This window comes from Megascapheus bottae, chromosome 15, assembly GCF_031878675.1.
Source record: "Megascapheus bottae isolate mThoBot1 chromosome 15, mThoBot2.hap1, whole genome shotgun sequence".
Taxonomy (NCBI): domain Eukaryota; kingdom Metazoa; phylum Chordata; class Mammalia; order Rodentia; family Geomyidae; genus Megascapheus; species Megascapheus bottae.
This window is the reverse complement of record NC_143523.1, coordinates 24,424,936-24,450,686: the sequence shown is the minus strand read 5'-3', so window position 1 is coordinate 24,450,686 and position 25,751 is coordinate 24,424,936. Positions and strand designations below refer to the sequence as shown.

Sequence of the window (25,751 nt, the reverse complement as noted above, 5' to 3'; positions counted from 1 at the left end):
GAGGCTGAGATCTGAGGATCGAGGTTCAAAGCCAGCCCGGGCACGAAAGACTGTGAGACTTAACTCCAATTAACCTCTAGAAAATGGGAAGTGGGGCTGTGACTCAAAGGGTGGGGTGGTATCCTTGAGCTGAAGAGCTCAGGGACAGTGCCTAGGCCCCAGAGTTCAAAGCTCCATGACTCACAAAACGAAACAAAAAAAGAAAAAAGAAAAAAATTGGTACATAATCCATGTGACATCACATTTCATGTAACAGTGACCATGTCCAAGTATGTAATTCAATACAACTGTTTTTTGTAATTTTCACAATAGTACATAGCCACCATCAGTCTCCATTCCTGAAGGGGCCACTGTACCCCATACAGTAATGTTGCCCCTTATGCTCCATCCAGTTCTCCTACCTGTCCTGCCAAACAGGAATCTGCTTAGTCTCTGTGGATTTGTCTAGTCTGCATTTTGACATAAATGTAAAACATTTCACAGTTGAAATGGGAATAGTCACATACAAGATGTGCCCATTTGTGCTGGCTTTTCACATAGTGCAGTTGCATGTGTGCATATGTGTGCCTGTGTGTGCATCTATATGCATGTGTGTGCATATGTGTGCATGTGTGTGCATTTATATGCATGTGTGTGCATGTGGGTGCATATGTGTGCATGTGTGTGCATGGTGATAGTGGGATTTGTCCTGTTCAGCTTTTTCCTTCAAGAGAACAGTGCTTTTAAGATTTGTTTATAATGTGGTATGTATCAGGACTTTTTTTCTTTCCTTTTTTTGGCCATTTCTGGGGCTTGAACTCAGTATGGACACTTTCCCTGAGCTCTTCAGCTCAAGGCTACCCTTGATCCAAGCACCACTTCTGTTTTCTAGAGGTTAACTGGAGATAAGAGTCTCAGGTCCTTTTGTGCCCAGGCTGGCTTTGAACCTTGATCCTCAGATCTCAGCCTCCTGAGTAGCTAGGATTACAGACGTGAGTCACCATGCCAGCTAGGATTAGCAATATTTCTTTGAATGCCTAGACTATATTTTCTTTGGCCATTCTTTATGCTAGGGAAGCACTTTTACCACTAGGCCAAACTCCCGGCCCTTATGTCTCCTTTTCATTGTTGGTGTTACTGAGACAGGGTTTCAAACAAGTATGCAGTTCAAACTGTCCTCAATCACAAGACGCTCCTCATTCTGCCTCTCCAGCGCTGGGGTCATAGGCATGCACAACCACACGGGGCAATGAATTAGTTTTGAACAACAATTGAGCAATTATACCAAGGTTCTACACTTGGTAAAAACCTGAATTGCCAAGATACTAAATCCTTAGATCTCAGCCTCCTGAGTAGCAAGGATTATAGGCATGAACCACCAGTGTTGACCAACACTGGAGAGAAATTCTCAATCAGAATCTACGTTGCTCACAGCAGTGTTCCAACTCATAGAAAAAAAATATAAAGCAGGAAATTTGCATATGGAGATATGTTTAGCTGCCTGCCTCAGTTAAGGCAACTGGAGATAAAGTCTTTCTTCAAACTTCAGGACCCAGGACTCTTGGCATGGCCTAGTTCCACTCCCAGCATGGAATTTCCTGTGTTTCTCCATTCCTATGCCCCAGTTGCATTTTGATAGTGTGCTCATGCCAGCAGCAACTTGTCAGCCATGTGGCCACAGCCCCATTCAACCTTCCGATCATGTAGCCCCAAGCCAACATCTGACTGTAGTCTCACAAAAGCTCTTGCGCCCAATCTTCTTAATTCAAACCACTCAAAATCCGAGAGCAGGGTGAGATAATGCATGCTTCTTAAATAAGGAATACTTTTCATGCTAGGAACATGAAAAGATGGGGTACATCGTAGAAGAGGTGAATTATTCATGGATGGTTAGAGGAATGGTGGCTCAAAATTTCCAAGTTCGGATGCCTCAGAAGCTCCAGGGTTCTAGGGAAGAGTGGATGATGGCGCCCTCTGGTGGAAGAAGGCTGACATAGCCATCTCCCACACTCCCTACTCCTTATGTTCTAAGACATTTCTGGCTGGCTGGTATTCCTTCAAGGGCCATACTAAGTTTTTGTTTGTTTTTCTGGTTGATCCTGGGGTTTGAACTCTGGGTCTGGATGCTGTCCATGAACTTTTATGCTCAAGTGCTCTGCTGCTCGAGCCACAGCTCCATTTCTGGCTATCTATGTGAGTAGTTGTAAATAAGAGTTTCATGGACTTTTCTGCCAGGGCTGGGTTTGAACTGTGATCCTTAGTTCTCAGCCTCCTAAGTAGCTAGGATTAGAGGCGTGAGCCACCTGTGCTCTGCATGGGCCACACTAAGTTTTATGCCTTCATTGTATGGGCCAAGACAACCTTGCTTGTAGATGAACTGACCTCTGAAAAATGTCAAGTGAAGATACTGATTATACTCCTTGACTGGTCTGCTTCACCTACATGATTCAAAATGCTGAAGTGGGAAATAAAACGCTAAAATTCACTTATTAAAAAACAAATGAAATACAAACAACCAAGTTAGATCTAGAGGTATAGTACAATGATAGATGTTTGCTTAAAATGTTGGAAGCCCTGGCTTCCATCCCCAGCATTGCAACATCCCAGAACAAAACCAACCAAACAAAAAAACCAACTCCAAAACCAAAAACTAGAGTTTAACCTCAAAAGTAGATGGCCAGGAGTTTGGCCTAGTGGTAGAGTGCTTGCCTAGCATGCACGAAGCCCTGGGTTCAATTCTTCAGTACCACACACACATAAAAAGTCAGAAGTGGTGCTATGGTTCAAGTGACAGAGCTCTAGCCTTGAAAAAGCCTAAGGACAGGCCCTGAGTTTAAGCCCCAGGACTGGCAAAAAAAAAAAAAGTAATGATTACTAACACATTTTAAACTTATGACAGAAATTGACATATCTACTAGCCATTTAATTCTCAGCACAGCTTTATGAGATTCTTACTCTGGTTATCCTTATTATTTATATTTAAAAAGAAATCCAGGAAACTCATCTAAGGAATGGCCTCCTACCCTACTTATATTGTGATTGGCCCAGCCAGAGAACTGAAAAAGTTGACTAAACCAAAGAGCTACATATAAAAAATGTTCCTACACACTATTAGCATTTATTCTGCAATAACAACTTATGTACTGTCAACAAGAAATAACACACAGATCTACCTACCATCCTCCAAAAGTCTCACCTTACAGTCTTCTTTTGCAGAATGCCTATTATGTGCCAGTTGCTGCTCTGACTGCTGGGGACACAGATGTGAGAAACAATTAGTCCACAGAAGCCAGGACAGTGAATGAGATTCTCAGGGAGGAGAAGGAAGGTGACATACAGACAGCATTTTGGGGATAGGATAAAAGTTGTAAGAAAAGCTTGAAGGTGAGAGGACAAGCAGGAGATGGTGATATCACGAAGGCGAAGGTGTGGGGAAGGAAGAGTAATGAAATCAGAAGTGTCCATTGTGTATGGAAGCCAGGAAGTCAGAAAGCTCCAGGCTACAGTGTGGTAAAGGATGAGTTGGGTGAGGGAGGAGAGGTGGACACAGTAGCCCGGCTTCTTGATTAGAGAAGGTGAGAGAGGGTGAAGGAGAAAGTTTGCATGGATTTTGTCTCTAGGATGAGAGCCAGGATTGCGGGGCCCCTTGGACAGAACAAGAAGTGGAGAGAGTTGGAATTTCCAGCTCAGTCAAGTTCTGGCTGGTGTCTGTCTTTGTGAAAGAAGATTCTAGCTGGAAGAGATGTTGACTAAACTCTGAGGCTGTCCTGAGAGGGAAATGATTATATCCAGCTGCCTCAAACAGGGAAGTCTGGAAGACATTTGACTCACTCTGAGCATAGTGGGTTGGGTTTGGACCTAAACAAAGCTGGGGGAAGGGCATTCCAAGCAATGGCTGGAGACTGGAGGGCCAGGGCTGGGGTGGGGGGGAGGGCTTAACAATTGAGGGGTTTGGCTGGCCAAAGTTGAGGCACCTGAAGGGGAACAGGAGGGCTGATGAGACCAGTAAATGCAGACGAAAGTGGTTAGTGGTGGTGGTGGGTATCCGTTGGGGGCACCCAGGTCAGATGATACATGAAGTTTAAATCCCAACTCTCAGTGGTTGGCTTATTTGGTGTGCTATCAAGGGTATTTCTTGCCATGTTCCAATTCCTCATCTGTGAAATGATGATTACTAAGTAAGTAAATAAATGGGCTACGGGAGTCGGATGGGATAACATAATGTCTACAGAGAGCTTAGTGACAGTGCTCTTAGTCCAGTGCCTGGCTGTTGGGGAGCTCGGGAAACAGGTGTTGTCTGGCACTAATGCAAAAGCCATCTGATGTGTGTTTTCAGGGAGATTAACTAGGTCACCCGGAGTGAAGAGGATTGCGCTGCAGAAGGCTGATCCAGGAAACAGTGGAAGATGCTCTGTTAGGTATCTGGCGCACAGGGAACGGGTTCCTGCCTTTCCAGGGCTCAGTCCCGAAGGGGCCAACAGCCAGTAAGTGCCACAGGGTGTGTGTGCACGTGTGCGGGAGAGGATGAAGAGGTAGGTTTCTCAGGAGTGCCCACTCTTCCTCTCTTGCTTTCTTTCTCCCTGTCCTCTCTTTCCCTCCCTCCTTCCCTCTTTCTTGTCTCACGCGGTGGTGCTTTCACTGGAATCCCTAAACGCTGGGGTAATCACGGAGCCGCGCTCGGGTCCGGTCGGGCAGTGAGGCGCAGGTTCGGGGCCCGGTGAGGTGAAAAGGCGCTCAGGCCCACGCTGCCAGCGCGGGGCGCTCACCTGGGCCAGGGCGGGTGGGCGGAGCCGAACCGGGGCGGGGGCGGGGCGGGCAGAGCGCGATGACGTCAGCGCACGGCGCCGCCGAGCGACCGGCGTCCCGGAAGCGACGGAGGCGGAGGCGACGGGGGCTCTGGGACCTGACTTTTCCGGGTAGCCCTGGGAGGAGGCCCCGCGGCGGGGCGGGGCGCGGCGGGGCGGGCCCGGGGAGACGCTCCGGGGTGCAGGGGTCCTTCCGGCGCCCTCCAGCCGTCCCTACCCCGCCTCTTTCTGAGCCGGTGTCCAGGTAGGTGGGCACCGGCCTTGGAGGTACCTGTCCGGGCCTAGGGGACCCCAGCAGCCTCTTGGGCCTTGGAGGCCTTGGCCAGTGCTGACCTGACTGTCTCGCGCACGACCAGGTCCTTTCGCACTGGGTAGGCCTGTGGTGATTTGGGGGTGCCCGGTGACCCTCTTTATCAACCCCCCGCCGCACGTTCCTCGCCTAGGACTGGTTGATGTTTTACTGTTTGCGGAGGTTCTGTTCACTACCTCCCCACTTACCCCCCAGTAGAGCAGGACTTAGAAATCAGGAAAAGAACTTAATACGGGTGCGCGGGACTACCTTAGTAAGGGAACTCTGAGGGAGGTGGGAACGAGACTTCCCGAAGAAGGGCGGCGGCTGCCCCCGGGGGCCCTAGAAGTTGCTGGGAAGCGAAGGAAGGGCGTGGGTTGGAGGCTGCGCTGGGCTGGATACAGTAGTAGTTCCGGTGAAAGGTAGTTTACCTATTCAACAAGCTGTTACTACTGCGCACAAACTGTGTACAGTGACAGTAATGAACGGAGGTCAGCCAGAGTTAAAAGGAGATCCGAAGACAGCCAGGGGTTGTACTTGGATATGATTAGGGTCGCCAGGGAGAAAGCATTGGGAAGGAACTCCCAGTTCCGATTGGGGAGTTTGGCAGAGATTTCTCAGAGCGAGAGAGTGATGTTTAAGGTGACACCCGAAGGATGAGTAGGAAATAAAGGTACCAGGACATCATTTCTCTTGAGATTGTGGGCTGCCTCCTTCCAGCAACTAAGTGTGCCTGCACATTATGACTTTAAAGTCTTGATGGAAAAGAGGATTGATTGGATGGGAGACTGAAGAACAGGATTAATGTGTGGGTGTGCGTGTGATGCATGCATGTGGGTGGGTACTAGTACTTCCACTCAGAGCCTGGGTGTTATCCCTTAGCTTTTCCACTAAAGGCTGTTGCTCTGCCACTTGAACCACAGCTCCACTTCTGGCTTTTGGGTGGTTAATTGGAGATAAAGAGTTTCAGGAATTTTCCAACGCTGGCTAGTTTTGAACTGCAATCTTCAGGTCTCAGCCTCCTGAATAGCTAGGATTATGGGTGTGAACCACCAGTACCTGGCTAGAATTTTGTCTTTGAATAATTTTTACCCTGCTGAGCTTCATCAGAGCCAAGTTTATTCTGTGAAATGGGTTTTCCAGCTGTAGTAGCCCTGTCCACCTCACTGTTAGTGTTACATGCAGTAATTCAAGGGGAAATGTGTGGGAGACTGGATGTGCAGTGCAAATGTCAGGAATTACTATGGTTACAGGATGCAGACATCAGAGCGAGAGGGGAGTGGGCCAGAGATGAGTCCCAATGTGATGCCTGAGGCTCTCCCAGAATCTCTACCTCCCCCTACCAAGACTGCAGCAGCGTTTGATCTTTTCAACTTGGTCCTGTCGTACAAGAGGCTGGAGATTTACTTGGAACCCCTGAAGGATGCAGGTGATGGTGTTCGATACTTGCTCAGGTACAGACTTTCTGGAGTACCCCTGGCCTGCTGGGCCTTCTAGCTCCCTGCTCCATAGTTGCTAGCCATCTGGGTAGCGGTTGTGCTGTCTGTTCTCATTCTAGCCATGGCCAGTTATGGAGGGTTAGTTTGACATCTAGATTTATCTTGGTCCCCCTGTGTCCCAGCTCTAATCCAGGAGAGGCAAGAACCAGACACCATCTTTTCTTTCATCAGGATTCTTCTTTGTAACAAGATAACTTCCTGTCTCAGGACTATTAGCCTTGAACATTGGCTTTCTACAGCTTATGACAGGCGTATTTTTCCCCTTTCTTTTCCAATACTAGTATAATACTAACGTTAGGATATAATTTTGAGCAAAAGTCAAATACAAAATAATTATGAATAAGATGGTACTATTTTCATTGGTCATTTGGGATTGTGAGTTTCATTTTTTTTTCTATTTTTCTGTGGCTTTCATCCTCCATAATTTTCTTTTTTAGTTCATTCAGCCTGCTTTCTTTCTTTCCTTTTTTCTTTTTTTTAAAGCCTTTGAAAGTACAGATGCGTGACATTCTGCTCTCTGAATACATTTGGTGTCTCTGAATCTTCCATCATCAGAATTATGTTATACCTACCACAATCATTAATAAATAATTCCTTGATGTCTTTCTATAGTCAGTTCATAATCAGATTTGCTCAGTTTTCTCAAGGATTACCATGAAGAATTGTTTTGGTCAAATCAAGTTCTAACCTAGGGCTGTACAGCCTGGGTGATTAGGTTCCTTAATTCTATTTCACTTTAAACTAGTCTTGTTTCTTGGTATTGGTATGCTGAAGACTGAGAATTCTTACTTAGATTTAAGTAAGAAGTTAGATTTAAAGGCTGGACTAGATTCAAGTCAAAAAAGAAGTTTTTAGTCTGAAGTGGCTAGGCTTATAATCCTTGCTACTCAAGAAGCCAGCCCAGGCAGAAATGTCCTAGTGACTCCCATCTCCAGTTAACTAGCTGGGGGCATGGTTTGAGCACTAGCTGTGAGCAAAGAAGTTGAGTGAGTTAATGAGCTCTGGGTTTAAGCCCTAGAAATAAAAAAGCTTTCTTCCCCCCCAAAATAGTTAATGTTGTATCACACCCGGAATCACATAACACCTGGTTGTCCTAAATAGTAGGACAACCTCAACCTCAATGAATTCCACAAAACTGCATGTAAGTTTTTATGTTCATTCATGTATTGTTTATAGGAAAAACTTCTAGTTGTAATCAGATTCAACCCTAAAATACTTGAGAAGACTAGTAGATAGAGTGATTGGAATTCAGTTACCTCAAAGGGTACCACTGAGCTTGCATTCTTTCCTCAATCTGGAAATACTGGACCTTTTTTCCTTCCCCTCTAGAGACAGGGTTGAGTTATGGTACCCAGACTGCCTTTGAATTTGGGGCCATTATTAACTCTGATCAACGCCCTAAGATTTTTTTTCTTTTAGTCCTTATAATTTATGACAGTAATCCTAGAGATGAAGTAGTCAGTGTTTAGAACCATGTTTCTTCTCTTGCCTTTGGGGCAAAGGGCAGGTAGGAGGAAGGACTCTTGTCTAATTTTATAATCCCAGCAGCATCACTAGCCAACAAATTTTTGTTTTCCTTAGGAAATGGGGAGGGTTCCAGAGATGAGGCTGTGCTCTCTGGCATATGTTTTGTCCTTTTGAGGTAAAATACAGAAGTTAAATATATCATACCTTCTTTGCTTCTGGTGGTTGGTAGTGCCAGCAGCCTAAGTCAAGTCTAGGGATTTCTATTGCATGGGTGGAGTGAGTCAGAACTGGATGGAGGGGGAGTCTGAGTCCCCCCACCCCCAAGTCCCCTTCCTCCAGCTTATGTTCTTGGAATGCTGGCAGAAGGAACACTGACTGATCTGTGAAAGTGGCTATCAGATTAGCTTGTGCTTTTGATTGTTCTTTTCTTAATAAAGAGGATTTGACTTTGAAGAAGGACCTCAGCTGGGGCCTTGGCTGCTAGATCTGAAGCCTGGAGCTATAGTAAGAATTTTAAGACTACCTTCTGTGATCAACTACTTTACTTTTCTGTGGGTCTCCCAGCACCAAATTGTGGGAAGACATGAAGTAGAGGGGAGAGGCTTTGGAAAGAAGCAATGTTCAGAGGTAGTGTGATGCTTTTCTTTACTAGGATTGCCCTTATTTTATTTACTTTTTTGTTGGTCGTGGGGCTTGAACTCTGGGCCCGGGCATTGTCCCTGTGCTCTTCATCTTAATGCTAGTACTCTGTCACTTGAGCAATAGCTCAAGTTTTCTGGTGGTTAAGAATCTCACAGATTTTTGTGCCCAGGCTGGCTTTGAACTGAGGTCTTCAGATCTCAGCTTCCTGAGTAGCTAAGATTATAGACATGAGCCACTAGCTTTTAACTGAGTTTTTTCTTTTCTTTCTTTTTTTTTTTTTTTAGGACAGTGCTGGGGCTTGAACTCAGGGCCTGGATACTGTCCTTGGGCTTTTTCAAGGCTAGTAGTCTGCCACTTGAGCCACAGCACCACTTCCGGCTTTTTCTGTGTATGTGACACCAAGGAATTGAACCCAGGGTTTCGTGCACTCTACCACTAGGCCACTCTCTGCTCCCTGAGTTTCTTAGCAAGTGTTTTATAAGTTCTTCCTTCTGGGAGAAAGTTTGGCAGGTCTTGCAGTTTTTTTTTTTTTGTTGTTGTTGTTGTTTTGTTTTGTTTTGTTTTTGCGCTCAGGGCCTGAGAACTGTCCTTGGACTTTCTCAAGGCTAGAGCTCTACCACTTGAGCCTCAGCACCGCTTCCAGCTTTTTTTTCTATATATGTGGTACCGAGGAATTGAACCTGAGTCTTTGTGCATGCTAGGCAAGCACTCTACCACCAAACTCCCGGCCTAGGTCTTGCAGTTTTGTGACTGGTTGGCTTGGCCCTCTTTTCATTTCCCCTTGGCCCTCTGTGCCCAGACCTCCTCCTTGTCTTCAGATATGGCTCTCCTGTCTGTGCTTCCTGGGCTCCCCTCCCAGCTGGAGGACTGGCTGGTGATCAGGATCTCTGTGTTGCAGGTGGCAGACGCCTATGTGCTCCTTGCTGACCTGCCTGGGCCTCAACATCTTGTTCCTCACTTTGAATGAAGGTAAGAACTGCACCCAGGGGCTCAGTGGTTTTTGTGGTTGTTATTGCTTTTGAGAATGATTGTGGGGGAACACTGAGATGTGGCTGTGTGTGAGAGAATCTTTCTTCCTGCCCTATTTCCTTTTGCTTACAATCTGAACAGAGTCTCCAGAGAGATGATCCAGGTTCTGTGACCTTGGACAAATTATTTAACCCACTGTTGAGACCTAAGTGTCCTCCTGTTAAAGGGGAAAAACACTAGTGCTTTCATCACAGGGCATTTATTTGTGAGGAATGAGAACGCATGCCACTTAGCTTCATAGGCTGTTACTGTTCTCTCTTGATTGATTGATGGCTGACGCACTGACTTTTAGTCACTGAGTCCATCCCATGGGATCAGGGTCCTAGGAAGCTGAGCCGATTGGGACTTTTCTTGCCATATGTATTCTTTTCTCTGGTTCAGCAAGTGAGCCTAACATTATGTCTATAGAGTATATCTCATTATATATTTTTATGTCTATGTAGTTATGCGTATATCTCCAAGACAGTGTCAATAACCTTGGGTACCCAAATATTGAGTCATCGCTTTTGTACTGTTTGAATCTAATATCCACATATCAAGGAGACCATGTGGCTGGCAGCAGTTTTTAATGTATTAAAAATGAAGCTGGAACTCCAATGATCACATCGACAAAATGCCAGCTCTTAAAAGCTTCCATTAGAGGAAGGTGAACAAACCCATAGTCTGTGGTGTAGTGATAAAAATCTGTGAGGAAAAACAAAATTGGCTTTGTAGCCTGGTGGGTGGAGGAGATATTTTGTCCTCCCTGTAGGCTGATCAGAAAAGGCCTCCTGGGCTGGGCCGGGGCAGAGGTGAGGGAGTAAACACATAGGTGGGCAGCTCTGTGTTCTTGATCCAGTGTTCTGATCCTTTAGGTGCTTGGTACTCGGTGGGTGTGCTGATGATTTCTGTGCCTGCTCTGCTGGGCTACCTTCAGGAAGTTTGCCGGGCACAGCTGCCTGAGTCTGAGATGATGAGGAGGAAGTATCACAGTGTTAGGCAAGAGGACCTGCAGAAAGTTCGTCTTTCTCGACCAGAGGCTGTGGCTGAGGTGAAGAGCTTGTGAGTATCAGAAAGAGGCCAGGGAGGTGGGGTAGAAGGAAGGACAGCAGCTGCTACATAGTTCATTTGTGTGCACCAGACATTATATTGGATAAACCACAGATGCTACTCCATTTAATCTTCTGAACGGTCCTGGGTGGTCGTCGCTATTATCCACCATTTACAGCTGGCAAGTGAGCTGGATGAGCCTGTAGGTTCAGCCAATTCCACAGCTATGTTCCTTCCCCTAGAAACACTCTGGGGGCTTGACTAAGCACTGTGCCTCCACATGTTATTTACATGGATTCAAACCTCAGCTCTTCCAGTTACCTGGATAACACTGGATAAGTTGCTTTATTTCTCTGTGTCTCAGGTTCCACATCTGTCAACTGGGATGGTAGGGCTCACTCAGAGGGTGAAGATTACTCCTGTGTTGGGTCTGCAGGAAGTGTTCAGTATGTATTATGTTTAGCTCTGCTATGGAGACATGTCCTAACCATGATGCTTTGAGCAAGCAGCTGAAGGAAACTGAGAGATATTAACTGTTCCAACTTAGGTGGTAGCTGGACTTTTCTGTATAGGATTTTGACATACAGTAAGCTAGACCTACCCAGAAATGGGGCCAGGTATCTCTATCTCTTTTTTGTGTTTTGGCCAGTCCATGCCAGAGGCTTGAACTTTAGGCTTGAGCACTGTCCTAAGCTTCTTTTGCTCAAGGCTAATATTATGCCACTTGAGCCATAGTGCCACTCCGGCTTTTTCGGTAATTTAAAAGTCTCATGGGCTGGCTTTGAACCATGATCTTCATATCTCAGCCTCCTGAGTAGCCAGGATTACAGATGTAGAACCACTGGTGCCAGGCTCAGGTGTCTGTGTTTTGTGCCAGTCTTGGGGCTTGAACTCAGGGCACTGTCCTTATGCTTCCTCAAGGCTCGCACTCTACCACTTGATCATAGCACCACTTCCAGCTTTTTCTGTGTATGTGGTACTGAAGACTCAAATCCAGGGCTTCATACATGCTAGGCAAGCACTCTACTGGTAGGCCAAACTCCCGGCCCTGTGAAATAATTTTAAGCATAGAGAAGAAGTGCGCAGATGACATAAACAAGTCCCATTTGCCCTTTACCAGCAAGGACAATTGTTAACGTTTTACCTTAGTGGTTCCTGCAATCGCTCTGTATATTTTTTATCCTGAACTGTTCAAAAGAAAGTTGCAAATATATAGCTAGGCACGATGGTTCACGCCTGTAATCCTAGCTCCTCTGGAGGCTGAGGTCTGAGGATCAAGGTTCAAAGCCAGCCCGGGCACAAAAGAGACTCTTTATCTCCAATTAACCTCTAGAAAATGGGAAGTAGGGCTCGGCTTACGGGTAGCGTAGTAGCCTTGAGCTGAAGAGCTCAGGGATAGCGCTCAGGTGAATTGAAGCCCCAGGAGCCACAAAAAAAAAAAAAAAAAGTTGCAAATATCATGTCTGTTTACCCCAAATATTTCAACATGTATTTGTAAGAAGAGGACTTCCTCATATATCCATAGCACTGTAACCAGAAGGGAAATTTAATACTGACAACATTAGCATGAGTTATCTACTGTATGGATCATAACCAGTTCTGTTGGTAAACTTCTTCCTATCAATTTCCTCTGATTCAGGATCCAATCTAAGATCATATATTACATTATGTTAAGTTTTTTTGTGTGCATACGCGTGTGTGCGTGCCGATTCTGGGGCTTGAATTCGGGGCCTAGGTATTGTCCCTGAGCTCAACATCACTTTAAATACAGCTTCACTCTTTGGTGGTTAATTGGAGATAAGAGTTTCACAGATTTGGCTGAGAGTTTGGCCTAGTGGTGGAGTGCTTGCCTAGCTAGCATGCACGAAGGCCCGGGTTCGATTCCTTGGTACCCCATACATAGAAAAAAGCCAGAAATGGTACTGAGGCTCAAATGATAGAGCTGTAGCCTTGAGAATGTCCAAGGACAGTGTTCAGGCCCTGAGCTCAAGCCCAGGTCTGGTCAAAAAAAGTCTCACAGCCTGCCCTGGCTGACTTGAACCTTGGTCCTCATATCCCAGTCTCCCAAGATTACAGATGTAAGCTGCCAGCACCAAGCTTACATTGAGATTTTTGTTTTGTTCTGCTGAGGATCAAACTCAGGACTTTACATGTGAGGCAGGTGCTTGATTGTGGAGCTGTGCAGACCTCACATTCAGCATTTTTGTTTGTCTCCTTTCACCTAGAGCCTCAGTCTTTGTGTGTCTTGATTTTGAGCTTTTCCGTTTGTAGGAGCCCCCCACTTTGGGTAATGTAGCTCCTCTTGGTTAGATTCAGATTATGCATCTCTGCCAGGACTATGGCAATTGATGTGGTATTGTTGGGACTTTCCTATCAGTGGCCTGTAATTTCAGGAAATGCTAACTCTGCCCGCTTGTGTGTGTACAGCTTCCTGCTGTGCATCGTCCTCTCCTTTCATTGTTAGTATTCAGAAGGGAGGCACTGTGAGGTTCATGAAACATTTACCCACTGTTTTATTTTTAATTATTTTTTAAATTATTATTTTTTTGGTGGGTCATGGAGCTTGAACTCGGACTGGGAGCTGTTCCTGAACTCTTCAGCTCAAGGCTACTGTCCTATCCTTGAGCCAAGCCCCACTTCTTATTTTCTGGAAGTTAATTGGAGATTAGAGTCTTATGGTCTTTTGTGCCCAGGCTGGCTTTGAACCTTGATCCTCAGATCTCAGCCTCCCTGAGTAGCTAGGATTACAGGCATGAGCCACCACACTGGCCTCCCACTGTTGTAAAACCATTCATGGTCTCCTTAATCACTTTATTTTTGTGATGGTTGGAAAGATGATTTTCTGATTGCCCTTCCATATTAGTATGAGCTCATATTATCAGTTTGAGCTCTTGGATTTTTATTTAGTACATTGGGTTATAATCTATTGCCTTTACTTGTTCTCATCTCAAATTGTTGTAGATTTGGCTAGTGGGACCCCTTTGGGTTTGGTTTTTGTGTCTCCATCATTCCCCAGTGCTTCTGTCACTGCAACAGGATGTTTGCAGTCGTCTTATACCTCCCTTGCCTCAACAGACATTTTCCCAAGGAGCCCTTCATAGATTGGACCTGGGTGCCAGATGTACTCATGGCTTCTGGGGTTTATCTCTGTTAGCAGAGCTCCTCAGCTGGTCTGCCTTCCATTCTAGGTGAGGAGACATTGGTCTGCCATTCGTCCTCATGGTGCTGTGCATCCACAGCGTTGTGTACTTGTGAGGTAGACCTTCTGATACTCATTTTACTTATGAGGGAACTGTAGCTATGGAACAGTTAAGTAGCTTGGCTGACATCAATAGTTAGCAGGAACAGAAACTGAACTGGTTCTACCGTCGGAGGGGGTTCAAACATGGAATGGAAACAGTACCTGAAGCAGCTTGGCAAGACCCTCTTCTTCCACACTTTTGAGATCTAAGTAGAATAGTCAAGGAGTTGAGTATTTACCCCTACCCAGTGGCCCCAGGCTTTTCCTCCACAGACTTCCATCCTGCCCAGGGGGTGGGTGGGGCAAGACCTGCACACTCACAGGAGCCCCTGTGTCTGCAGCTTGATCCAACTGGAGGCCTTCTTGACTCGCCTGTGCTGCACCTGTGAAGCCGCCTACCGTGTGCTACACTGGGAAAACCCTGTGGTATCATCTCAGTGAGTGCCCACCAGCCCTCCCACTTCCTGTAGGAATTTGCAGCTTGAACCCCTTCCCTGCCAAGCAATAGCAGCTGCCTTGAAATGTCTCGAAAGGCAGGGCCCTTCCCACCTCACGGGAAAAGATCCTAGGCTCTATGTGTAGGTCTGCAGGGATACTGCTGAGCTCTAATTTGTTGCTATTGTTTAAATGCTTTTTAAAAATGTATAGCAGGGGCTGGAGTTTGGCCCAGTAGTAGAGTTCTTGACTAGTGTGCTCGAAGACCCGGATTCAATTCCTTGGTACCATACACATAGAAAAAGTTGGAAGTGGTGTATGAGAAAGCCCTAGGACAGTGCTCAGGCCCCGAGTTCAAGCCCCAGGACTGGCAAAAAAAAAAAAAATGTGTAACGGAAATACTTAAATAGGGGCTAGGAGTTTAATCTAGTAATAGAATGCTTGCCTAGCATGCATGAGGATCTGGGATCGATTCCTTGGTACCACATACATAGAAAAAAAGCCAGAAATAGTGCTGTGGTTCAAGTGGTGGAGCTCTAGCCTTGAGAAAGCCCAAGGACAGTGCTTAGGCCCTGAGTTCAAGACCCAGGACTGGCAAAAGAAAACAAAAACAAAAACTTGAATAATAGACAAATAACGTATCATGTAATGTGCATGCTGATATAGCAATTGATTTCATGTTCAGCTATACTTAATAGTGTTTTGAGACTTTTCTCCCTCCCTTCCAATAAAATGGATGTTTGAAGCTCTACTAAGGAATGATAATTATAATTAATTTATCCAGTCTTAATCTTGTGTCAGACACAAGTTATTATCACAGTCTTCACAGTACCCCATGAGGTAGATGCTGTCCTAATCACCCTTTTATGGGTGGGTGAAGGAAGTTAACTAATACTCAGAGCCTAGGACTGTACAGAGACATATAGCAGAGATGGAGTTACATCCCAGGCTGCCTGTAGACATCAGAGTCTAGTCCCTGAGTGTGATGACAATTGATCCATTCAGGTGCCCTAGCCTCGGACACAACATGGCCTCACCAGTCCATGTCAGTTAGAAACCAGAGACTTGTTGATAGTTCTAAATCCTTCCTCATCATTATCTTATACATTTGTGTGTGTGTAGGTGCGTGGGGGGAGGGTTGTGGGGCTTGAACTCTGGGCCTGGGCGCTGTCCCTGAGCTTTTCAGCTCAAGGTTACTGCTCTGCCCCTTGAACCACAGCCCCACTTCCTGTTTTCTAGTGGTTAATTGGAGATAAGAGTCTCAGTCTTTAGTGCCCAGGCTGGCTTTGAACCAAGATCCTCAGATCTCAGCCTCCAGTGTAGCAAGGATTACAGGTGTGAGCCACCTTGCCCAGCTTTTATACTGGTTTGATGAGCAGATCTTGCTATTTTGAGTATGCCCAGAATGGTTTCTCACCTGGATCCCTGTGTGAATGTGCTTAGTCTAAACCTGTTCCCTTCTGATCTTATGAATTTCTTCTGATCATCAGGTTCTATGGGGCTCTTCTGGGCACAGTTTGTATGCTGTATCTGCTGCCTCTCTGCTGGGTCCTTGCCCTTTTAAACAGCACACTCTTTCTGGGGAATGTGGAATTCTTCCGAGGTAAGCCAAAGAGACCCTGACATTTGGGGCCCAGACTGACTCTGAACATCTTTTGGGCCCTCTGCTTCATCTCTTTGTCTGTTACTACAGTCCTTTACACCCGGGCAGCACCACACTGGGGTCCTCCTTTATAGGACCCTGGATCCCTGAGGATTAGGAAAGGATGACACCTCTCCAGGGAGGCTGCCACAGTACAATCCTCTTTTCTTCTAAAGCAGATTAATCACTGCTTCCTGAGATTGGTGGCTTCTGGGAGATGAGAGAGACATTTTTGCCCATTCCCTGGGCAGCAGCCACCTGGAGGTGCTGCTACATCTCTGTGATCCCACAGTCTGCTGTAACTTAGAGCACACTTACCTCATGAAGTCTTTAATGATCTAGGGCAAGTGGTGATGCCTGTGTTGCTCATGAGGCTTAGGCTGGGTGACTTGCCTAGTTAGGAAGGCAGCTCTTTCAGTAGTAGAGGGCGTGTGCTTGGTGGAAGGTGTCACCCCCAGAGTCCTACTTATTCTGTCTGTGTTTGCCTCCCACTCTGTTCTCCTTGCCCTGGCTAGTGGTGTCTGAGTATAGGACATCCCTGCAGCAGCGCATGAACCCCAAGCAGCAAGAACAAGTCTTTGAGAGCCCGCCACTGCCAGATGTTGGGGGGATAGGTGCTTTTCTGGATAGCACACCTGCCCCTACTCCCACGGAGGTGAGTACTCCTGGATTTCACCCTTGTCCTGCTGAGGGCAAATGGGGTCCACCTTTTAGCTTGCTCATATAGTAAATAGCTCCCAGACTGGCCTCCATTGTGATTCCTGCTCCATCCTGGGCCTGATCTCTGGTGTGCTTAATAAGTATAATAAAAATAACTGTCCTGCACTTTATTGAGTGCCTACTGTGTGTCAGATGCTATTCTAAGTGCTGTATAGATATTTTTGCAAGGAAGGTAAGTTGTGTCTGAGAGTAGCAGAAGAAAAGACTGAGCCATGGAGTGGGTGTTCAAGGCATTGTTGCTAGGTAGTGGTGTCACTGAGTCTTATCCAGACCCCATGGTTCAGAGCCCTGTGCTCAGGCACTGAGGGTCAGCTGTGGTCTTGTTCCCTTCTTTCTGCCCTGAGGAATTACAGGTTGCTTTCTTTCCCATGACTTACCACTTTCTTGTAATTGTGCCATTTCCTCTGGGGTAGAAACCTGAATGCTGGCTCCTGGCAGAAGGCCCTCTACTGTACAGCCACCATCCTTCCTCTGTGTCATTGAGACTCTCTTCCCAGGACCTCACACCAGGCAGTGTGGAGGAGGCTGAGGAGGCTGAACCAGATGAGTTCAAAGACGCAATTGAGGTGTGTGGCCCTTCTCTGCATGCTGTATGACCTGGCAGAAGCTGGTGTTCCTGGAGTTTTATTTTTGCATGTTCACCCCAGAAGTCAAAACTGAGCTAGGGCTCACAGGTTGAAACAGGGCCAGTGACCCCTTGCTCCCTGCTCTATGGCCTATCTAGTCACCTGTTCAGGGTACCCAGGGCAGGGGTGGCTTTGCAGGTCTTGTGGCAGTGCCACTGGGGACTGGTACTTTATCTCAAGACTTGGAGTTTTTTTGTATTTTTTTGCGGGGCGGTGGGGGGACAGTCATGGGGCTTGAACTCTGGGCCTGGTCACTGCTCCTGAGCTTTTCAGTTCAAGGCTACCACCCTACCCTTGAGCTACAGCCCCCCTTCCTGTTTTCTAGAGATTAATTGAAGAGTTTCATGGCTTTCCGGGTTGGCTTTGAACCTCGATCCTCAGATCTCAGCCTCCTGAGTAGCCAGGATTACAGGCGAGAGCCACTGAGCCTGGCTAAGAGTTGGTGTCTTGATGTTGGGAGGACAGGTTGAGGGAGCCTTCCCTGTTCCTCTGCTGCTCTGCTCAGAGGCTGGAGAAAGTGATTCATGGCTAAGTGTGAGGTCAGGGGAAGTTCAATAGTTGTCTTGGTTTTAGGACAGTGGTTTAAACTAGTGTTTTGTACAAGTGTTTTATTTGGCTTGAAACACTTTAAAAATTGTGCTTTTGAGCTTGATTTTATTTAGAACTCTAGGGTTTTAGTAGTCCTGAGGCTACCTTCCTTTAGACAAATCCTGTACTGCAGTTAGTGACCACTGCTATTTATTGTTGTCTTTATTGTGGGGGAGGCAGTGCTGGCATTTGAACTTAGGGTTTTGTGCTTGCTTGGCCATGCTCCATCCCTTTTTGATTTAGCTACCTTTTTAGTTAGGGTCCTCTGCTTTTTTGTCATACGATCTTTCTATTTATGCCTCCCTTGTAGCTGGCATTATGCTTCTTTACTTTTTGCTAACTTTTTTTGCCTCGGCTATCCTCAAACTGTGATCCTCCTGCTCTCTACTTCCTGAATACCTGGGACTATAGATATGAGCCATTGTACCTGTGTCTGACCACTTTATTGTTTATTTTCTTACAGTAGGAAATCATTTCTTCTTATGTCTCTTTGTAAAGTAGAAATTGAGATGTAAACAGTGTATGGGGGTGGGGGAATCTCTGGAATTTTCACCAGGCCTTCTTCACTCTTAAATCAGCCCTGTCTCTGCTGACATTTGAACTTAGACTATTAGATTTCTCCAAGACTTGGTAATGATTATAAGTATGGCTCTGGGAGGGGGGAGATACATAGCATGATTTTTAAGATATTTGTTCCCGACTTACAGTAAGGAATACCATTTGTATCTTGATGCAGTTCACATTTATGTTTGTAAAGTAGGTGAAACTTAAGAGGTGTGAGGGATGTGTTCCTCAGTGTGAAAAGAGTAGTCAGCAGCTTGTTCCGAGCTTCTTAGTGCTGGCTGCATCAGGGGAGGGCATCTGTTAACCTCACTATGTGTGTGGGAGATGCTCCGAACTTAAGAGTAGCCTGGAGTCCCCCACTCCTGGTCCTTGCCCTGCCATCTCTGTCTCTGTTTTTTCTCTTCTCCCCTGCACCTTGGGAGGCAGGAGACGCACTTGGTGGTGCTGGTAAGTGGGAACTCTGAGGTGGGCTGGGCGGGCTGGGCTGGGCGAGGGTGGCGGAGCTGGCTGTGTCCAGGTGCCTCTGCCATGAAGGCCCCTGGGCCTTTTCAAGAGGTGGGAGGGACTGGAAGGAGCTGTTCCCACAGGAGGATGATGAGGGTGCCCCCTGCCCAGCAGAGGATGAGCTGTCCCTGCAAGACAACGGCTTCCTGAGTAAGAATGAGGTGCTGCGCAGCAAGGTGTCCCGGCTCACAGAACGGCTCCGCAAGCGTTACCCTACCAACAACTTCGGTATGGCCAGACCAGTAGAGCAGGGTTAGGGCAGCCAGGAGGAATGCTGAGACTGGGGCGGAGGGGGCCTTGGCTCACATGGGGTCAGAGTTTGGAAATGTGGGGTCTAATTGTAACTAAAGCAAGTGTCCACGGGACCTTGGGATGTTAGCATGTGTCCAGTAGAACTGCTAAGAGATGAAATGTGGGTTTCTTCTTGTCCAATTCTCTTCCTTAAACACTAGCTCACAGGAAGTTGTTGGCCTGAGACACTGTATTCCAGGCCTTACATGGCTCTGGTCCTTGCTTCTTCCCTTTTCATCCTAGATTGCCTACACCCCTGCTGAGATGTCTTTAGGTTTTGAGCCTCCCCATAATTTGGGGATTAGGATTTTCTTTTTTTGCCAGTCCTGGGGCTTGTACTCAGGGCCTGAGCATTGTCCTTGGGCTTTTTCTTTTTTTTCTTTTTTTTTTTTTTTGCCAGTCCTGGGCTTGAGTTCAGGGCTTGAGCACTGTCATTGGACTTTCTCAAGGCTAGAGCTGTACCACTTGAGCCTCAGAACCACTTCCGGCTTTTTTCTATGTATGTGGTACCAAGGAATCGAACCCGGGTCTTTGTACATGCTAGGCAAGCATTTTATCCACTAGGCCAAACTCCCGGCCTGGTCTCTGGGCTCTTTTGCTTAAGGCTAGTACTGTACCACTTTGAGCCACAATACCACTTCTGGTTTTCTGGTGGTTAATCAGAGATAAGAATCTCATAGACCTTTGTGCTTGAGCTGGCTTTCAGCCGTAGTCCTCAGATCTCAGCCTCTTGAGTGGCTGGGATTGCAGGTGTGAGCCACTGGCATTTGCCTGGGGTTAGGATTTTTAACGTATGAACCTTGGCAGGGAACCTTCTCAAGGCTATTGAATTCCATAGCTTCTTTGGGGAGGACCCCACTCTGTCTTAGCAAAGGCTTGCAGGCCCCAGTGGGGCCATGCAGCCTCCATCTTTGTGGCTTTATCACAAAGGATGATAGGGGCTGGGCCTTTGCTGAGAATCCTGGGAGAAGGAGCAGGTAGTTGTTAGAAGGAGCAGGGCTGTTCTCCCCCATTGCTTGTCTGAACTGGTGTCAGCTCCTAGAGCCTTCTTCTGGCCTAGGCCTGTATATGGGTACTGGCTGTTACAATGGACTATGTAGCTGTTGCTGGGTGCTTGGTCTATCCAGTTTGGAGGAATTTCTGGACGTAAGCCTGAATGTCAAGTCTTGCTTCTTTCCCTGTCCTATTACCCTACCTTTTTGCCTTGGGAGGCAGAGATAGGCTGCCTTCCCCAGTTCTTAGTGGAGTGGATAGTTCCTATATCACCAGCACACAAGGGCTTATTAGCTCTTCTCTCTTCCCTCTGTCTGGACCACAGAGTGATCAAAAACACTAATTACTACCAGTACCTAGCCTCTAGTACTTCTTTTCTTTTGATAACAGTCTTCCTTTCCTTGATCTCAGGAAAACTCCTTTAGCAAGAGCTCCAAGGTGATCCTGGCTCTACAAAGGAAGGAATTGCATGGAGGTGCTAATACAGATTGGGGTCATTGTGTAAAAGAGAGGCCTGTTTCTATTCCTAGCCCAACTGTGACCTGAGCAGATCACAGCAGGTCTTGGACTCACTGGCCCAGAAACCTTCTTCCTATCCTTCATCTCTCCTTCCACCTCTCTTGCCTCCCAAGCCATTTCCTATGCTGCCCTGGCCTATCGCCTGAAGCTTTCCATCTTGTCATTGATGGTGCTGCTCCTAGTGCTTGAGCAGTTTGCTTTTTGCCTCTTTGAAAAGTGCCTGGTTCTAGGCTTCTCATTTCAAATCTTCTAGTGACAGAGAGCAGGTGTATGTGTTTTCAGGAGGCATTTCTGTCCTTCCCCACAGGCAGAGTACATAGAAAGAGAACTTGAGGGGCTTATATCAGGCAGGCTTAACTGGGGGTGAAGTCAGATCCCTGCCAGTCTGGCTGGGTTTCTGGAGCAGATTCTCAAGATGTTCTTTCATTTCTTATGTGCCTGTGAGTGGGGTTGCCCTTCTCCCAGAGGGTGCAAGGACCACACCTCTGCAGGCCTGGATCCAGTGTCTCTCAGGGGCCATCGTGCTTCCATGTTCTCATGGGAACATGGCCGGGGGTGGGCTGGTGTCCTTGAGTACCCATTTACCAGAGTCAAGAGCAGAGAAGTGAGTGCTTGGGGCTGGGTCAAAACTGAGCTGCTGTCTCTGTTTCTCAGGGAACTGTACAGGCTGCTCCGCCACTTTCTCCGTGTTGAAGAAGAGGGTAAGTAAGTCTCAGGCCGTTTGCTGGGAGCTGTGTGCTTGTGACTGGGTTGTACAGGAGGAAGTCTGACTCCTTGGGTCACAGAGGCCTGATATCTGCAATATGCCTTCATCAGCCTTCCTTTGGGGTGGTCACTCAGTCCAGTCTCTCTTCTGCCATGCCTGGGTACCTCACCGCTCTGTCTTGTTGGGGAGAATTGGCTGGTGAAGGGAGGTGCTTGAAGTTCGGGTGCCTGAGAATGGCAGCTCCATCTGGCACTGACTTTGGTTCTTGTTTGCAGCGGAGCTGCAGTAACTGTGGGAACAGCTTCTGCTCTCGGTGCTGCTCCTTTAAGGTGCCCAAGTCCTCCATGGGGGCCACAGGTGAGTAGTGCAGGGGGTGGGCCAAGGGGCTGGGGGGCTGATACCAGCTTTCTGCCCCCGAAGGGGAGGCTGCATTGTAGGAAAGGAATGAGGACATCCTTGTCCAACGTCTGTGGGAACAGCTCATCCATCCCACTTACCAACCAAAGCCTGGAAACCTTTGATACATGCGAAGAGTAGATGTAATGAACCTGGAAACTGTGACTCGAGGTGACAGCTTCTGAAGTGTATAACACAGCAGTAGCACCCCACTAGGCTCCCCTCTGCCTTGTGCAGATAGAACCACCATGGTAACATTTCTAGATGAATAAAAACCATTTTCTTTTATAAAAGCTGTACAGATTTGTTGTAAGTGAAGCATACAGAAAAGCACAAGGAAGGAAAGTGCTCCTGTCGTAGGATGGTTGGATGTGTCTGTAGCATGCACGTAGATCTGAATGCACGTACACATTCTTTCTTTTTTTTTTTTTCTTTTTGGCAGTACTGGGTTTTGAATGGCCTCCCTTGCTAGTCAGGTATGTTACTGAGCCATGCCTCTAGCTTTTTTTTCCGCCTCCCCCCTGATTATTTTATTTTCGAGATCTTCCTGCCAGGATGTGCACCTAGAACGCAATTTATTTTTCCTCTCTCTCTTCATGCTTCCCACAGTAGATAGGATGTATGGACTATCATTTTTTCCATTGAGATGAAGTCCCATGGGCTTTTATTTATTTAAAATTTTTTTGTTGTTATAAAGGTGATATACAAAGGTGTTTCAGGTACATAAGTCAGGTAAAGAGTACATTTCTTTTTGAAAAATGTCATCTCTTCCCTCGTTATCTCCTTGTTTTTCCCTCCCATTCTCACCCACAGGTTTGTATGTTGTTTTTTTTTTTGCCAGACCTGGGGCTTGAACTCATGGGCTGGGCACTGTCCCTGAGCTTCTTTTGCTCAAGGCTAACACTACCACTTGAGCCACAGTGCTACTTCTGGCCTTTTCTGTTTATATTGTACTGAAGAATCTAACCCAGTGCATGTTAGGCAAGCACTCTACCACTAAGCCACATCCCAGCCTGTATGGTTCACTTTTGATGAAGTGTCTAGTGAGTATAAGTGCTGCATTTGTTTGCCCTTTGTCTTTCCATTTGTATGCCTTCTCCCCCCAAAGTCAGATAAATAAGACAAAAAGAAAAGAAGAGAAAAACAGCAACGAAGAATAAGTTCTTGTTTCCATTTCCTGGATAAACATTGATAAACATTATTTTATATGATTAGATAGATACACATAGGCATTGTGCCTTTGTGTTCTTCTCCTAAGAGTATCCTTCTTTGGTCTCTGTGTAGTTTATCATGTCCCCATGGATCTCATGGGCTTTTCTGCCCTATCTGGCCAGGAACCTCGGTCCTCCTAATCTTAGCCTCCCAAGTGGCTAGGATAACAGGTGTGAACTACCAGCACCTGACCCAGACACACATCATTGAAAAATGAGATGTTTTGCTTACTAAAGCCTTATAGTATGTTAGCGTTAGACAGCTTTCCCCGTTACATCTCACAAGTAACACATACTCATTAACTACGAAAATTGGAAAAGTCTTATACAGAAAAAAAGAAGGGAAGAATAATCCTGTAATCTTGCCACCTAGAGATAACCTCTATTAAAACGTTTTAGGAACATTTTCTCAGGTATTTTATTGTGAAGACATTTTTAAGTGCTCATTTGGTGCCAAAAGAATTTTTTTTTTTCCCTGCCAGCCCTGGGCTGGAGCTCAGGGCCTGAGCACTGTCCTTGGACTTTCTCAAGGCTAGAACTCTACCACTTGAGCCTCAGCTCCACTTCCTGCTTTTTTTTTCCCTACGTATGTGGTAGGGAGGAATCGAACCTGGGTCTTCATGCATGCTAGGCAAGCACTCTACCACTTGGCCAAACTCCCGGCCGCCAAAAGAATTTTTAATGCACAGAACACTGGAGAGGTCTAGTGTTGGCACCAGCACCCAGTCTCCAGATCCTGAGGAAGGAGGTGTGTCTGAGGCCAGCAGCCAGCTGGGTCGGAGGGTTCGGGCTGGGTGGTGGATGATCAGCCTGGGCCACTGTGAGGGAGTTTCTAGTACTGCGAAGGGCACAAGGAAGTGTCTCACCAAGTTCTTCTTCCTTTCCAGCCCCTGAAGCCCAGAGAGAGACTGTGTTTGTGTGTGCCTCATGCAACCAGACCTTGAGCAAGTGACACAAGAGGCCAGGCTCCAAGAGGCAGCAGTTCTGGGGCCAGGAATAGATCCCCATTTCCCCACCCCTGGCCCCTGTGGTGTGAGCTGGGCAAGTGTGGCCTGAATGCTAGGTAGGATTCCCTGTCAGTCCTCTGCTGTCTGCAGCTCAGCTGGAGCAGTGCTGTGCTCAAATCCCAGGGAGGCCTGGCTGCCCTGCTCTGTCCTGAGCTACACAGGCTCAGGGCTGATCAGAGAATGTCCACCAGAGGGCGGCAGAGAGCTAAGTCTGCTTTCAACTTGGATCCTATGATATGGGCTAGTTAGTCTGGCCTGGCTTGGGGATTCCAGGAGACCTGAGATTAGGAAAAGGACCTTTTTCCTGGGAGTATTGGGCCATTTCCTCTGTTACAGAGAGCACCACACGCTAGCTCTGTGGTTTGAATGACCTTCCTCCTGGTACGAGCATCTGACTAGTTTCCTATTAGTGAGTGTGACCAGGCCTGACAAGGCCAGTAGTGTTGTAGCATGGTTGAAGTTTCCAGGTTCCCCCGGGGGAGTAGTGTATAGAGGGCTGGTCGAGACCAGAGTGTTAGGTGAGAACAGCATCACACAGCCCCACCAGGCAGAGACCTTGGCTTATAAACGTCAGTTCACTTGATGCTGTGATGTCCTCAGCCCTGCTGGAGCGGCTATGGGATGCTCAGATCCCTCCTGTTCCTCCTGTCCCGAGTCTAGAGCACCCCTTCTGTGGCCCAGTACCTCATCTCCCGACCCGGCCTTTGTCCTATAGAATGTGAGGTCTGGTGAGCAGAGCGGAGTCCTGAAGCCCTTGACTTTTGAGGTCCTGGGAAGTGTGGGATTTTGCTGAGTGGGATCCTAGATTCCTAGGCCATGTGCAGGAGGGAAGGCTCAGTTATGGGATAGGGCCTCTTGGTCATTTTTCTGTCCCTGTCTCTGGGGTCCATTATCTCTGCCCAAACCCTGAGCTGGCTCTGTCCCCTCTTCCCTGCCCCCAGCTACCCTGTCTTTTCAATGTATTTATTTTATTTATTGTATGGTTCTTGGGAACATGCAGCACAAATTGTGGGGTGAGAAGGGGGTCCCTTCTACCTGGAACTCTCCCTTGCATCCTGGGCTACCTGAAGCCCACATTCATGGTGGCAGGAGAGGGCAGGTTGGCAGAAAAGGTCCCTCCCAGCCCACCTTCTTACCAAACCACACATGAGGTGAAATGCAAGCCTGGCAACCAGGTGCCAGTCTGTGGGGAATCAGGCAGGCTTCGTGTCCCCTTTGTCTTGGTGGGAGAGATGAGAGTTAAATTCTCTGTGCTTGTTTACATTGGAGAGCAGTGGAAAGAATCTGTGTATGTGGAGAATCATCAATAAAAGGCCTCAAATTTCTTGTGCTTTTGTCCTGTTTTTGTCTCAGACTCTCCCTGCTTGGAGGATCAGACCTCCATGTACTGCCCAAGATTACTGGCCTTGCTGGGACTGCAGCCATGCTGGGGGTAGGCCTTTATATACCCTGAGTGGCAGGGGTATGAGAACTGCAGCCTGGCCCACAGGGAGAGCCATGCCTCACACATAGCACAAGATGGGTGGGTTGGCTTGGGATCTCTGTCTTGTGATAGGTAAGATTGAGAAC

The 25,751-nt window shown here is 47.1% G+C and overlaps 1 protein-coding gene across 10 annotated transcripts; it reads left to right on the top strand.

Annotated features, from left to right (window-relative positions):
- Positions 1-4,348: 4,348 nt before the first annotated feature.
- Positions 4,349-25,506, top strand: Zfyve27 (zinc finger FYVE-type containing 27). 10 transcript variants are annotated; one of them, XM_090346114.1, is made up of 13 exons: positions 4,351-4,511; positions 6,327-6,527; positions 9,580-9,650; positions 10,565-10,751; positions 14,322-14,417; positions 15,906-16,018; positions 16,573-16,712; positions 17,275-17,343; positions 18,982-19,002; positions 19,143-19,287; positions 21,517-21,563; positions 21,844-21,925; positions 24,063-25,506. In XM_090346114.1, exons 1-13 carry the CDS (start codon positions 4,504-4,506, stop codon positions 24,125-24,127), a joined length of 1,245 nt encoding a protein of 414 aa, XP_090202240.1. In that variant the 5' UTR covers positions 4,351-4,503; the 3' UTR covers positions 24,128-25,506. The 10 variants fall into 10 exon arrangements, with proteins under 10 accessions (XP_090202242.1, XP_090202240.1, XP_090202237.1 ...); XM_090346111.1 differs by having other exon boundaries at positions 17,191-17,343; XM_090346119.1 differs by lacking the exon at positions 4,351-4,511 and adding an exon at positions 4,852-5,028 and having other exon boundaries at positions 6,327-6,363; positions 17,191-17,343.
- Positions 25,507-25,751: the final 245 nt, after the last annotated feature.

What these genes read in the sequence shown, in the direction of transcription:
- Zfyve27 (XM_090346111.1), top strand. An exon ending in GGTGTTCGATACTTGCTCAG is followed by an intron (nt 6,528 to 9,579) that starts GTACAGACTTTC and finishes TCTGTGTTGCAG; the next exon opens with GTGGCAGACGCCTATGTGCT. An exon ending in GTTCCTCACTTTGAATGAAG is followed by an intron (nt 9,651 to 10,564) that starts GTAAGAACTGCA and finishes CTGATCCTTTAG; the next exon opens with GTGCTTGGTACTCGGTGGGT.